The 14291-nt window shown below is 42.3% G+C and overlaps 1 protein-coding gene across 6 annotated transcripts in view; it reads left to right on the top strand.

Moving 5' to 3' along the window:
• Positions 1-14291, top strand: part of Runx1t1 (RUNX1 partner transcriptional co-repressor 1) — a 154664-nt gene that overhangs the window by 82700 nt on the left and 57673 nt on the right. For all 6 annotated transcript variants that reach the window (XM_006983281.4, XM_016001809.3, XM_042270823.2 and 3 more), the window contains 2 exons: positions 9069-9206; positions 11228-11469. In XM_006983281.4, the coding sequence (XP_006983343.1) occupies positions 9069-9206; positions 11228-11469 (380 nt within the window). The remainder of the gene's footprint in view (positions 1-9068; positions 9207-11227; positions 11470-14291) is intronic.

The following is a 14291-nucleotide window of genomic DNA, read 5'->3' as shown; positions in this document are numbered from 1 at the left end:
CAAGCTGACAAGAGAGAAAAGCCATCAGCTTTCCTACTCGGCTGTAAAATCTGGAGCCACAACACTGACCAGCCCAACGGGATAGCGTCATTTGAGCAATAGTGCTATCCGCTGTCTAATTAGACTTACAGAACACTCAGTAGGAGGGAAGTCATACCTGGTACTGTAAACCTCGCCAACTACCTGTTGCTGGAGAGGTCATGGACCCAAGAGGAGGATCTACTACTGTCCTTTCCCTAAACCAGAGTAATTTCTAACTGCATTCTAAATCCTCATCCTTCTACCCACAGACAGATGGGTGCAGCTCTCTCTCACCCATCATCAAACAAGCTTCCTTTTGCAGCAGGTAAAGACCATCACAAAGGTTCACGACAGGCCAGAATGCAGAGAAAAGTGACCCCAGGGTTCTCAGCCACAACCGATACATGGAGTTCTATTTTATTTTTATTTTTTTGAGAGATGATCTCGTGTGTCATAGGCTGGTTTTGAGCTCTTACGAGATTGGGGAGGGCCTTGAACTTCTGACCCTCCTCTGTCCTCTGGAGTGCTGAGTTTCCCAGGTGTGCATCCCCATACCCAGTTTGTCCAGTGGGGATGGGCACAGCCTAGTTAATTGGACCAAGTCACTTCCTCAGCCCTCTGCTCCTTCACTCTCCTCCCCCTCCTTTTCCTGCTACCCCAGTTCTCTCCTCCTCCCATTCCTTCTTCCCTCCCGTCTCTTCTTCCCCTCTCCCATTCCTCCTCCTCCTCCTGTGTCTCCTCCCCACCATCTTTTCTGTCTGTTTTGAGATAGGATTTCATGACCTTTTGCTCTTTTTCCCCCCACCTTTCCTACACCAGGCCTGATTTTCCACAGAATGGATCAAACCCAGGACTGTATGTATGCTAGGCAAGCACTCTGCCACCTGTAATACTAGCACCTGAAAGCCTGAAGCAGAAGGATCAACAGGAGCTTGAGACCAGCCAGAGCTACCTACCTAATGGACACACACACACACACACACACACACACACACACACACACACATGAGTGCATGCATACATGCACACATTCACATCTTGACTGTCAAAGAAAATTTCAGTGGATATTTTGAGGGAGAATTGCACCTTGGAATAACTACATTATAACCAGATCACTGCTGGGAATGTTATGAGGATTGAAAATGTATCTGAAAAGAAACAGTAGATGTTAATTTTAAGTGTTCATGGGAGAACAATGGATTTTCTGGAGGATATAGAATTCGTGTGAATGGAGAAATAGTTGTGGTCCCTTGTCAGATGTGCATCCTCTGGGTGCTGTCCCTGTGCTGGTAAAAGAAACCACAGAATATTAGCAGTCATTGAAGACCCTGGAGCAGTGCAGTCCGACAGGATCAGTGCTATGGTTAAGGCTGGTAGACTCTGGTGGTGCTCTGGCTTGCACAGCCCCCACCTCCATTGAAGGATCCTTGTTTAGGAGGGAGGGTGTGTCCCTAGAGCCTCTGGCTAGCACAGCCCCCACCTCCATTGAACGATCCTTGTTTAGGAGGGAGGGTGTGTCCCTAGAGCCTCTTCTACATTCCTCCTTCAGTACTAGATCTCAACACCCAGCTCTGTAGGGCGTGGTTGATAAGAGAATTGTGTAAAACCAGGGGCAGCTGCTCTTTGGAACTGTGGGGAAAGGGTAGGCACTTGAGCGAAGTCAAGTGACCCCAGCCAGGGATAAGCCGTTTGGAGTTGGAGCTCTGATGTGTTTGTGACTGGGCTAAAGCAAAGGAATATTTGTATTTATCATGGAAATTGTGGAATGCTCCTTAAGGTAATTGCTTTTTGTTTGTTTGTTATTCTTCTAGACAGTCTCATGTGACTCAGGCTGGCTTTGAACTGCTGACCCTGCTCCCTCTTCCTTCTAAGTGCTGGGATTATAGTGGCAGACCATCATGCCCAGCAAAGTATTAGTATTTATTTTATTTTAATTTGTTAAGGGCGCGTGCGTGCATGTGTGTGTGTGTGTGTGTGTGTGTGTGTGTGTGTGTGTAGGAGAGAAGCATATTGTAGCCCAGTGTAGCCTTGAATTTATCATTCTCCTGCCTCAGGCTTCTGAATGCCGGAACTACAAACAAATGCAATTTTGTCCAGTTCTGTGAGGTCATAAAGTCAGAGAAAAGGTAAGATCCATTTATGTTCCAGAAATCCTCATGATACCAGTTTTCTTAGTTTGTTCATGTTGCTGTTACAAGATGCCTTAGAGTGGGTAGTTTCTAAGATGGGAGTCTGTTTCTCACAGGGCTGGGACATGGAGGTGTTGGCCCTGTCTTTACTTGTTGCTGGGCTTGTCTGTCCTCACATGGTGGACCAAGAAGACTGCAGTTTTTTTTCACCACCCCCACCCCATGCCATTTTTGCTCTTTATATATATATATATATATATATATATATATATATATATATTTACAGCACAGGATAGAACCCGGACATTTGTGCGTACTGGGCATATATCTACCACTTAACTATACTCCATTCACTTTTGCTCATCTGTTTTCAGTATTTTGAGAGATGGTCTCCTTAAATTGTCTAGGCTGACCACAATTCATAATGCTTTTGTCTCAGCCTCCCTGTTGACGGGGATCACAGCCGCCGAGCCTACTCTTCAGCCCTTTCCTAATGAACTAATGCCGTGTTGTGTGGGAAGGCAGAGGCTTCACCACCTGAGCATTTCCCAAAGCCCCCACCTCTTAATGCACCATCACTGGCAACACATGAAATTTGGGCTGCATGGAGATAACATGCCTATAATCTCAATATCTCAAAACTGAGGCAGGAGGATTAGCTTGAGTTTGAAGCCAGCCTGAGATACATAGTGAAACTTGTCTCCAAAGCAAATGAAATAAAACAAAATAAAACCCCAAATGAGTTTTGGTGACATTTGGACGTGGTACATATATAAACAAGAAAATGTACTCACACTTGTGTAGAAGTACAGGAAACCAATGACAAATGAACTTAATCCCAGATCTTCACAGTCTTCCTATATTATGTATGTCCTCCAATTTGGGATATGTCCTTTAACATCTAAGATTTGATCTTTGTCCTGGGATGGTGACATGTGGGAGCTAAACAACAGCAGCGACCTGTAGCTGGTATTCATGTGATCTTGGACATCACACAGCATGCTGTGCTCCCCACCTGTGCTGTTTGGTGGCCAGGCTAGGGGTACTAGAGGCTCCCCTCCCCTCCCCTCTCTTTGCTTTCTTGTCATTGGTTTTGTTTTAGAGATGATGTAGCTCTGGCTAGCGTGTAACTCACAATGCTCTTCCTACCTCTGCCCCCAGGCTGCTGGGGTTACAGGTGTGCACCGCTATGCTTGGCCCTAAATGTATTTCTGAGCAGGCCCAATGGTGCACACTTCTAATCCCAGCATGGGTCGTCTAGGCAGAGGTGGGAGGATCAAGAGGAAAGAGCATCTCCAGCTGCTTAGTGGGTTGGAGGTAGGCCCGAACCACAAGAAATCCTATGGTAAAAAACAAACACAAACTGCATTTTTTGAAACTACATGTTTATTTATTTATTTATGTATTCATTCATTTATTTGTGTGTGTGTGTGTGTGTGTGTGTGTGTGTGTGTGTGTGTGTGTGTGTCTGCAAATGCCACGGCACTTGTGGAGGTCAGAGGACAGTTTACAGAAGTCATTCTCTCATTCCATCACAACTCAGGGATCCAGCTCAGGCCACCAGGGTTGTCTTCTGGGCCCCACAAATGCATTTCTGACTTATGATATTTTCAATTTGCAATGAGTTATTGAAGCATAATCTCAATAGAAATCCCAGAGCATCTTTCCCTAGATTCATTCTATCCCTATGTGCAATTGATAGTGGATATGGCACTAAGGCTGATTTTCTTTGAACTGTCTCCAATACAGGAAATGGATTTAGAAAGGGAATGTGATCATTCTTCTTATAAAATGAGTTGTGCGTGCTTATTTTATTTTGTTTTGTTTTTTAAGACAGGGTCTTTCTGTAGTTCTTATGTACTCTCTATGAATTCTTATGAACTCGATATATAGACCAGGCTGGCCTAACTCAGAGATCCCCCTGTCTCTGCCTCTCAAGTTCTAGAATTAGAGGTGTGTACCACCACATCCAGCCTATCCATGGTTGTTAAATACACACCTAAGGGAATTCAGAACAGTAGGTTGTCCATCGAGTGGCTGCCGTTTTCACTGGCTGGTGTGTGAAGTACATACACATTTCCTCAGGTAGACAGACGCATGAATGTGAAAGGGAAGCAAGGCTATGTGATGTGGGTGGTGCATGGGCAGTAAGGAAAACGAAGAGGATGTGTATGAGCTCTAATGGGCAATGAAGAACATGCAGATAAGGGCAGGCCATTCTATGTGAGCGAAGCAACAAAGAAAGACTCAAACAAACAAAAAACCCTCCACAGAACCCAGATGGCTACTGCACTGGCCATCTCCCGTATTGACAGATCTCAGACTTGATGGACTTGCAGATCTGCATATGAAAGTACAGGAGGATATTAGTGTCCAGTATGAGTAGGACCTGCTAGGGTTCTAAACATATCATATCATCTCATTTCATTTCTTTCTTTTTTTTTTTTTTTTTTTTTTTTTTTTTTTTTTTTTTTTTTTTTTTGGTTTTTTCGAGACAGGGTTTCTCTGTGTAGCTTTGCGCCTTTCCTGGAGCTCACTTGGTAGCCCAGGCTGGCCTCGAACTCACAGAGATCCGCCTGCCTCTGCCTCCCAAGTGCTGGGATTGAAGGCGTGCGCCACCACGCCCGGCCCTCTCATTTCATTTCTTATCACATTGCTACGAGGAACACAGAATAGTATTCCCATTTTTATTGTGCAGACGTAAGGGTCAGGATAATTAACTCAAGGAGCACTTACCACTAACGGTTGAAAGAACCAACTTCACATTGATCCTCTCCAGCATGGCATATAAACAAGGCTGATGTAGAATACCTTTCTTTCATACCTTTAAAACACATGTGGAAACTATTTGAACTAAATTTAAGTGAGACAAGTGCCAAGCCAGATTATGTTATATCTTTTTATATTAAAAAAAGAAAGGAAGGAAACGGAAAACATTGCCTCTAGAGGGCCCTGGCAATGGGTTCAATACTGAAGTGGTATCAGTCATACATTTGTATATGCTGTCATTTTTTCCATACCCCACCATCTTTGGTACATATGTGCTGGGTGGGTGCCCAGTGGGAAGAATGTTACTGCCCAGGGAAGATTGTCTTGTCTAGAAGCCTTGTGAATCATTGCGGGAGAGGCAGAGTCCACTCTTGTTTATTTTACCTGCCTTCCAGACCTGAGCAGTTTTCAGTCTTTTCTTTCATTTCTCACCCCCACCCCCTTCTCTCATTCCCTCCTTGGGTCATCTTGTGTCACTCTTTCAATAAGTAACAGAGATCGCCCTCCAGCAAATAAAAACCAGAAGGGATATACCAGGAAAATGTAATCTTCATTCACTTAACACACACACACACACACACACACACACACACACACACACACACACACACACACACTACAGTATAGGCTCATGTTGGTTTAACCATATCCTGTAATTTGGAATGGGGTGAGATGCTTCTCTGGTTAAGTCATTGCTCTTACGCTGTTTGCTGTAAGGGTTTCAAGAATATATATTTCAAAAACATCAAAAAAAAAAAATAATCCCAAACAAATGCAGCAGAGCTCTGCATACTTGAAACATATTGTCTAAATTTATCTCAAATCTCTGTGTTCCAGAATGTTTCTGTGTGTATGGGTTAGGCCTGGCCGGTGGTTTCTTCATCTATCTCTACCCTGGGTGGATTGTGTGGAGCAGAACAGAATGACTTACATATGGTCCCACTTTGTTGTAGTTTGTAGGGCCTCTGGGTTGGAACCATTTGATCAGAGAAGCCAACCGTCACAGAAATTTGGCTAATGTCAAAATCCTAAATATATACATATACATATATATCTGGTCAGAACGAGTCTATTCCTGTTTGAACTAGCGGTGCTCTTCCATGCATTGATTGGTAGTTCTTGTTCCTAAAATATTGATGACATTAAAAAAAAATACAGCCCTCCTATCTGTGTGGATAATGATATTCTGGATAGGCATTATGTTACATGTGTGGCTCAAGGCCGCTGTTGAAAACATTTCCCAGTTAAAGCTATGAGTATATCCATCATCTTTCTAGAAATGGACAGAAATTGAAATACACAAATTATCTTGAGCAGAAACCTAAATCTTAAGTTTGAAGAGGAAGCTCAGAATGTGCTTTATAGTGTATCTCCTTTTTTCTTGGTATAAGTACTTAAAAGGACATAGGACTAGTGTGAGCCATCTTAGTTTAGCTATTGTCATCCGAGGTGGGTGACTGTGGCCTGGGCTAAAGGGGCCTGTATAAGTTATGGGTAAGCAAAACTTCCAAAGGCATCTCTCTCTTTGGGGCCTTTTTCCTTGTTTTTTGTTCTTTTCCTGTTTCTTCTTTTTCCTTCTATTTTTTTCCTATGTCTCCCATCTCCCCTCCCCCCTCTGCTCTTCCTTTCTCTCTGTGGAACCACGTGCTCCAAGTCTGTGTATCTGGCCTGCCTTCTCTCTTGGATCCCCGTGAGTGTTAGCCGAATGGAAGCCAGATGGACCAGCAGTTCCCACTGTTATCTCCCAGCAGACTCTGGCAAGCCTCCTTCCTCCCTCCTTCCTTGGCGTGACAGAAGTATTTGCCTTTATTTAGGGGGGATGTCTTCGCTGCTGTGTGCGTCCCTCAGCTGCAGTGTGAGTGGAGAGCTATTTATTCTCCTCTTGCTGAGGTTGGTGAGGAGAGTAGACCGTGTGGTGGGTTCCTTTGAAGCCTGCCTAACTTGTTTATTTTTCTACAATAGGTGATTACGATGCTGGCTGTTAAGTACTCTGGGGTAGCAGCAGGACGAAGGCTCATTTTTTTCACAGTAATGTAAAGTCAAGTTGTGAATGGGTCCCCACCATCATTTCCCTCAGGACACTTCTCCTGACCTGGGCTTAGTCAGGGTTATTAAGCCAGGGCTAGAGAGGAAGAAACAGGGCCTGACATGGATGACTCCATCATGAGGCAAAATGTACTTATTATGTTGATGTTGATTTTCTTTTATTACATCATCCCTAATATGGTATCAACATTAGTTCAACTTTTAAAATGCTCAATTATATTGCACCCCCACATCTTATGAAAATGCTTCTTTTTTCTAATTTTTATTTAATTTTTTTTTGAGTCAGGGGGTTTTATTAAGTAACCCTCAGTAGTTTAGACTTCTTTCTGTAGACCAGGATAGCTCCAGATGTAAAGCAATCCTCCTGCCTCAGCCTCTCAACTGCTGGAATTCCTGGTGTGTGCCACTATACCTGGATAGGAAATTGCTTTGTTTGAGATAAGATCTTAGGTATTTCAAGCTGTCCTTGAACTCCGATCATCTTGCCTTCACCTCCCCAGTGCAGGGATTAATCGCAAGCACTTGCCATGAAATCTGCCATGGCAAGTTGCCTTGAAGAAAGGTGAACTAGGTTTGGGATTTTAGTAGTAGTAATTTGGAGGTTTACGTTTTCATTTCATAATTGACTTTAAAATTATTTGTTTAATTTTATGTGTATGTGTCGCATGTACCTAATGTGTGTATATGTACCATGTGTGTGCATAAGCCCTAGGATGTCAGAAAAGGGCGTTGGATCCCTGGGAACTGGAGTTACAGGTGACTGTGAGCCACCATGTGGGTGCTGGGAGACTGAAATCAGTAAGCCCTAACCACTGAACCATCTTTCCAACTCTCTTAATATTTGACTTTTAAGTACATTTTAGAATTACTTGTTATAATTTTTATAATAGTTAAAAAACCCTGCTCTGAATAGTATACAATCATACTTTTTTTTTTTTAAAAAGTACAAGTGTAAAATTTTGTGTCTAAAGTTATAGAAATACCTCAAAGATGTTTTTGGAGTGTTGTTCATGTGTTTGTATAAAATTGGATCCAAAGAAACAAACAAACTATTTCATTTTTAATGAGAAAACTATTGCCTTGAAAAATTGTATTAGACTCAGAAATAGATGGAAATGTCAAGGGAAAAATAGACTTAGAAGCCCCACATCTGCACTGTCCTCCATCACTAGGAGGTTGAAGCAAGAGGACAATGTAGGTGTGAGGCCAGGCTGGCCTACGTAGTGAGTTTCCAGGTCAGCCCAGACTGCAGAGTGAACGCTGTCTGCAGACATCATGGATATGTGGGAGTAAACAACTCGGGCTTAGAGATGGTCGTCACTGGCTGAATCAGGGGTTTGCCCATGGCCCTCCTTTAGCTCTTACCAGTTTTTACTTTGGGACTTTCACATTCTAATATTATTAATTGGAGTGGTGGTTGCGCACTTGTAACAGGACAGACCATAAATTCACACGTTCTATATAAAGAAGAGCTTAACTTTACTGTAGACAGAGCATTTCTGTTTTTTTATTTTATTTATTTATTGTTTGGTTTTTCAAGACAGGATTACTCTTATTTATGTGTTTTTAATGTAGCGCAGATAAAACTGAAGTTCTGGGAAACATGGCTTGTTTCATTTGGTTGACCAGAAAACTAAGCAAGGCAGGGGTGAGGTGTTGCCGGAATGCACTGTGAAGTGCCTACTTCTGCCAGGACCCAACTGCATAGCTGACACTCGGTCTCTGTTGCTTCTGAGCTGTCAGGGTGGGTTCATTATCGTCCGTCTTTCTCATCAGTTGTCTACTGCTCACTAACACTGGCTTCAGCTCCGAGTGAAGTTGTGCTGGTGCATATTACACCAGTAAGGCAGCATCTGCCAAGCCAGAAATAACAATAGGGTATTACAGAGCCTGGTTACAAAAGAGGTCCCGCCATCTGTGCTGCACCTTCTCAAGTGGGGCTCGGATGGAAAAACTCAGCTTTAAACTTCCATAGATAAGCGTATTTTACCGAGAGAAGATGTTGAATTTCTTGTGTTTACGTGCCTCTGAAAAAGACAGACCCCACTTGCGAAACTGGGGTGTTTAAGGAGTGAAATAACGTGTTCCTGGTGGCATTCCCAGATCGTACTGAGAAGCACTCCACAATGCCAGACTCACCTGTGGATGTGAAGACGCAATCTAGGCTGACTCCTCCAGCGATGCCACCCCCTCCAACTACTCAAGGAGCTCCGAGAACCAGCTCATTTACGCCAACGACATGTAAGTGCTCGGTTATGAATGGAAGTTTTCAATTTGGAATGCCCGATTAAAATTTTTCTGCATGTAAAAAACAATCGTGGAAAAATAAAATCCAATACCAATGCTTTATGCAGAATCAAGTGCAAAAACCTTGAAAGTTTGCCAGTAGGTAATGGTTTTGAACCCAAACAAAAGTGTCATGTTTTAGGTATAATTGGTACAACTGTGAATATTTGCCTGCCTTTATATTATTACTTCAACATTATAATCTGCTACGATTTGAACAAATGAATAATATTACATTTGTTCTCGTGCGCTAGTTATGCCTATGACTTTTAATTCATGTTAATGTAGAGCTCTCTATTTTGGTTGTTCAGTTCCTCTTAGAATATAAAAATATGCTATAATTATTTCTAGTTACTTCTACCTTGCTTTCTTCTATGTCAAATAGCTACAAATAATGTTAAAAAAAAAGAAAAAGAAAAAAAAGCTCGCATTGTAAAGCTGGAGAGGCCATTACTTGATGCAACAGTTACCTGTAGAAACTTTCTGAATTCACCAGCATGATTTCTGGCAGGTGCCTGCCAGGCTTTTATCAAACTTGACTCCGTTTGCATTCAGCTGAAGTCCTGTTTTCTGAGTTGAGTCGTTGGGGTACCCTTCCTCCTGTAGCATCCCAGAAAAGGGTAGAAAGTTCTGAACCCCAGCCAACCTCTGCACTCTAGCAGAGGCACTTATTGGAATGGTTTTAATCAGTCCCACGGTTCCGGTTAAAACTGTCATCAAAGCTTTGTGAAGCTAAGAAATGTTTATCTGTTATAGATGATACTATTAACGGACCATGTGCCATGAAACCATACGACTGAAAAATATCTAAGAGACGAAAATAGAACCACAAGTCTCTTAAGATACATATCCTAAGCATTCATGCATGGATGCTCTGCCTTTCAAAAGATCTTTCCAAATGTGTATAGGGTAGAAGGCTGTGACATGCCAAGTTGTAACCTGTCATCAAATGGCTTGTTATCCAAAGTCATGGTGACAGGCACATGACTCCTGTGACAAGGCCTGGTGAGCTAACATTGATAGGTTACTTTGTTCCTCAATGAGATTAAAGAACATTTAATTCTCTGTTTTGCTTTTGCTTTTGAGGCAAGGTCTCACTGTGTAGCCCATGCTGGCTTCAGACTTGCTATATATAGTTGAAGATGACGTTGAACTCTTTATCCTCTTGCCTAGTTTCCCAAGTGCTGGGATGCCAAGCATATCCCACAGCACACCTCCACTTCCATGCTAGTTTTTATAGACTGTCATCTTAATGTTCAGATAAGTTTTTTTTTTCCGAAAGGAATTTAGTAGATTACTACTAACCCATGCTCTGTGTTAGACTGAGTTGCCCCCTTTCCCTTTTAAAATAACTCCTTAGTAAATCCCAACCCATTTTGTCTTCCTATCTTCCTATGTAAAATTTACATTTCCTCCTAAATAAATGGTTACGACATAAGAGGGAAAGAAAATAGCCTTCTAATTGGGTGGTATAAGGTTAAAACTTGAAAGTCCTCTTCCTATAAACACAGCTGTCAGTTGTGTGTACAAAACATGATTAAAAATGCTCAGTGATAAATTTAGTCCCCACCAAATGTACACTTTCTCTAGGGGAGCAGTTTAGGGAGAAAGCGTCCTGTTATATTGATGTAAGCCTGTGACAAGAGGCTGACATCCAAAGCTGTTTGTGCTATGTTTGAAGCATTTCAGGTGGTTGGCATATGTGCACATGGGAGGCAGGGCTGGCTCTGTGCAGCAGCCTACTCCATTTATTATCAGCTTCTGTGCAGCAGGCTGCCCCTCACTGTGAGGAGGAGACAGAGTGCCTGACTGAGTCCGGTGACGCTGCGTTGGCCAAGCATTTTGCCAAATGTCCCAATGTTTTTTAAATCACACAACCACTAGATTTCAGGGCAAGGACTCTTCGTGGCAGTTCTCTTATTCGTTGTCTTTGTACATTTATCTACCTTTTCCTTCTGGTTTTGTGCCCTTGACAGTAACAAATGGCACGAGCCATTCACCTACGGCCTTGAATGGCGCCCCCTCACCGCCTAATGGCTTTAGCAACGGGCCCTCCTCTTCCTCTTCCTCTTCTCTGGCCAACCAACAGCTACCCCCAGCCTGTGGCGCCAGGCAACTCAGCAAGCTGAAACGATTTCTTACTACCCTGCAGCAGTTTGGCAATGACATTTCGCCAGAGATCGGAGAAAGAGTTCGCACCCTCGTCCTCGGACTGGTGGTAAGCAAGCAGAAATCTGTTTTCTGGGGTAAGAGGCAGTGTGTGGGTTAGACGAGGGGCAGGTAGGCCCAGGAAAGTAGATGCCCCAACCCCACAGCGATTTCTCTGTCTTCAAGTACTCTGCAAATCTATTTGATTCCACTGTAAAGTGCTTTTCAGTTCTCCAATACGAACAAACTTTACCATAGTCGATTTTACTATTTGACTGATAACAATATAGAGATACAAATGAATTGTTGGCTTGGCTGTAAGTGCATGTATTTATATGCATATATGTGTATATATGTGTTTATATGGTGTGTATTATGCATATATATGTTTGTAAAATATACAGACACATTTGTGTAGGAGTCTTTTAATAAACATAGGCTCCTGGCATAGTTGAGGGCTATCTACAGTAACAGAGTGGTTTTGTTATGTTAATGAGTCACTTAATCTAATTGGACACTTATTTTAATATCCTGGCTTTGGGATTCTTACTATTGGCATAGATGAACAAGAATGTATAACAAGTAGTACATTCTTGTTTCATGTAGTTTTGTTCTTAAGGCTAATGGCATTCAAGATTTTATTGTAAAAGAATACATAAAATTGACCATAATTACCATTTTTACCTGTACGGTTCACTGGCATTGCAAATCCGGCCACATTGTACCGTTGTTGCCACTAATGCATTTGCAGCTCCAGAGCTGCTGTGTGTGTGGAGAGAGAGCAAGCGAACGAGCGAGAGCACTCATGTGGGTGTGGGTGCACTCATGTGCCTGTGTGTGTGTTGGGGGTACCAGGGCCCCACACATGCTGGGCCAGTGGTTTTTTACCGAGCTGCATCCTCAGTCTTCTGGAGCCGTTTCCTTTTCCTCGGCTAACAACTGTACCCATCAGACAGTAGCCCCTCGTTTCTCTGCAACCTGTGACCATCTTGTGACAACTAATTGAATTTATTCTACAGCACACGACAGCCTCCACTTCTGCTCCTCCTGTCTCAGCTTCCCCAGGTCTAGAATTACAGAAGCTGTGGCCCTTTAATTTTATTTTTAAAGTCATCTTTAATTCTTTACTGTAGGTAGAATTATTAGAATATTAGTTTGGAAATGAATTGTTTGCTCTGGCATATTCTACTGTATTCTGTATATTATCAAATTGGAAATGAGAGCATATCCCCTTTAACTACTTACCTTCACGTCACTTTTATATGAATTATGATTTTTGACACAAATAAGTGATTCCCTAGTTTTTAGGAGGGCTGTAGCCCCAGTAATGAGTCATGGGGAGGGACGAGTCCCCTGAATAGCCTTCCATCCAGGCCAGAAGTGGAACTGAGGTCTGTCCCACAGATCATTTCTTTTCATTATGTGGAGTGATCACGGGCAAAACAGGACCAGAACACAGGCCTTGGATCACCATTGCCTACATTTAATAGCTTTTGCATTTAAAGAAAGAAGAATGTCAGATTTCCCAGTCTGCCAGCTCCTCTGTCTCCAGTACAGAAGGTGACTTTTGTGGAAGTAGAGTGTGTCACTGAACTTCAGGTCCTAAGTCAGTTACTTATCTCTTCCTTTATATTTATTGTTTTCCTCCCTCCCCCCACCACTTCCCTCTCCCCCTCCCCCCTCCCTCCTGCCCTTCCTACCTTTTTCTGAGATAGGGACTCACTCTATAGCACTGGTTGTTCCAGAGTTCACAGGCTGGCCTTGAACTCATAGAGATCTACCTGCCTCTTCCTCCCATGTGCTGGGATCAGTAATGTGAGCAACATGCCCAGCTCTTTATTTTTGTTTTTCAATTTGTATAATATATAGTCCCTTCAGCATGTAAATAAACTAGGGAACCACAAAGTAAATCCACAACAATAACTATGTCAAATAAGTGACGAATTTGTTATTAGTTTAAAAATACATTTTGAACTGGATGTGATGATGTACAACTGTGGTCCTAGCATGCAGAAAGCTGAAAAAGAAGGATTGAGAGTTGGGGAGGCGATCTGGGCTATATAGCAAGATGCTGTGACCCCAAATTTCCCCAAACTTAATTTTAATATTTTTTTTTAATTAAAAGTGGTTTCTAAACTCAGAAAGGAGAAAATCTTGATAGACTTAGAGTTTTATACTTATTAAGTGATAAATATTTTGAGTGAAATAAGTTTTTTTCAAAATGTTAGCTTACTTATCTAAAATCTGATAAAGAAGTGGGGGATGGCTATTGTAGCCACATACAACAATAAGTGACTTTATTTTTTTTAATCTCACTGTGTAATCCTGGCTGTGTCGTATAATTTGATATGTAGACCAGGCTGGCCTTGAACTCATAGAGATCTGCCTGTCTTTGCTTCCCAAGTGCTGAGATTAAGGATGTACAACCCCATACTTGGCCTAGAAGTGACTATTTGTTAAGTGAGTAGGGAAGAGACTTTTGTTTTTTGAGAAAAGCTTTCAGGCCAGGAGTTTACAACGTAGTTGGGTCTGGACTTGAACTCTTACTCCTCATGCCTTAGTGTCCTATGTATGGGGATCGTAGGTGTGCAGCGTGGGCTACCTTGTCCTTACTCACACCCTGGGACATTTGTTTTAAGAATCTGACCTCAGGACATTTTATTTAATTTTGGTGACTAACTTTTAAAGGAGTGATTACTATACATATTTTCTACTGGTGTTACTGAATTATATAGTTATTCACTAAAATAGATAAGACAGTGAGACTATCCAGGTGGTATGGGCAGGCCTGTGTTGTGAACTTGAGCACTAAATCATAATAAACTAAATGGTCGTGTTATTTAGGTGGATTTAAGAATGGTATTAGACAGGGTTGTAAAAATGATAGCTAAA

This window comes from Peromyscus maniculatus, chromosome 2 (genome assembly GCF_049852395.1).
Source record: "Peromyscus maniculatus bairdii isolate BWxNUB_F1_BW_parent chromosome 2, HU_Pman_BW_mat_3.1, whole genome shotgun sequence".
Taxonomy (NCBI): Eukaryota; Metazoa; Chordata; class Mammalia; order Rodentia; family Cricetidae; genus Peromyscus; species Peromyscus maniculatus.
Note: the sequence above shows the minus strand (reverse complement) of the source record. Positions and strands in the feature narration are given on the sequence as shown.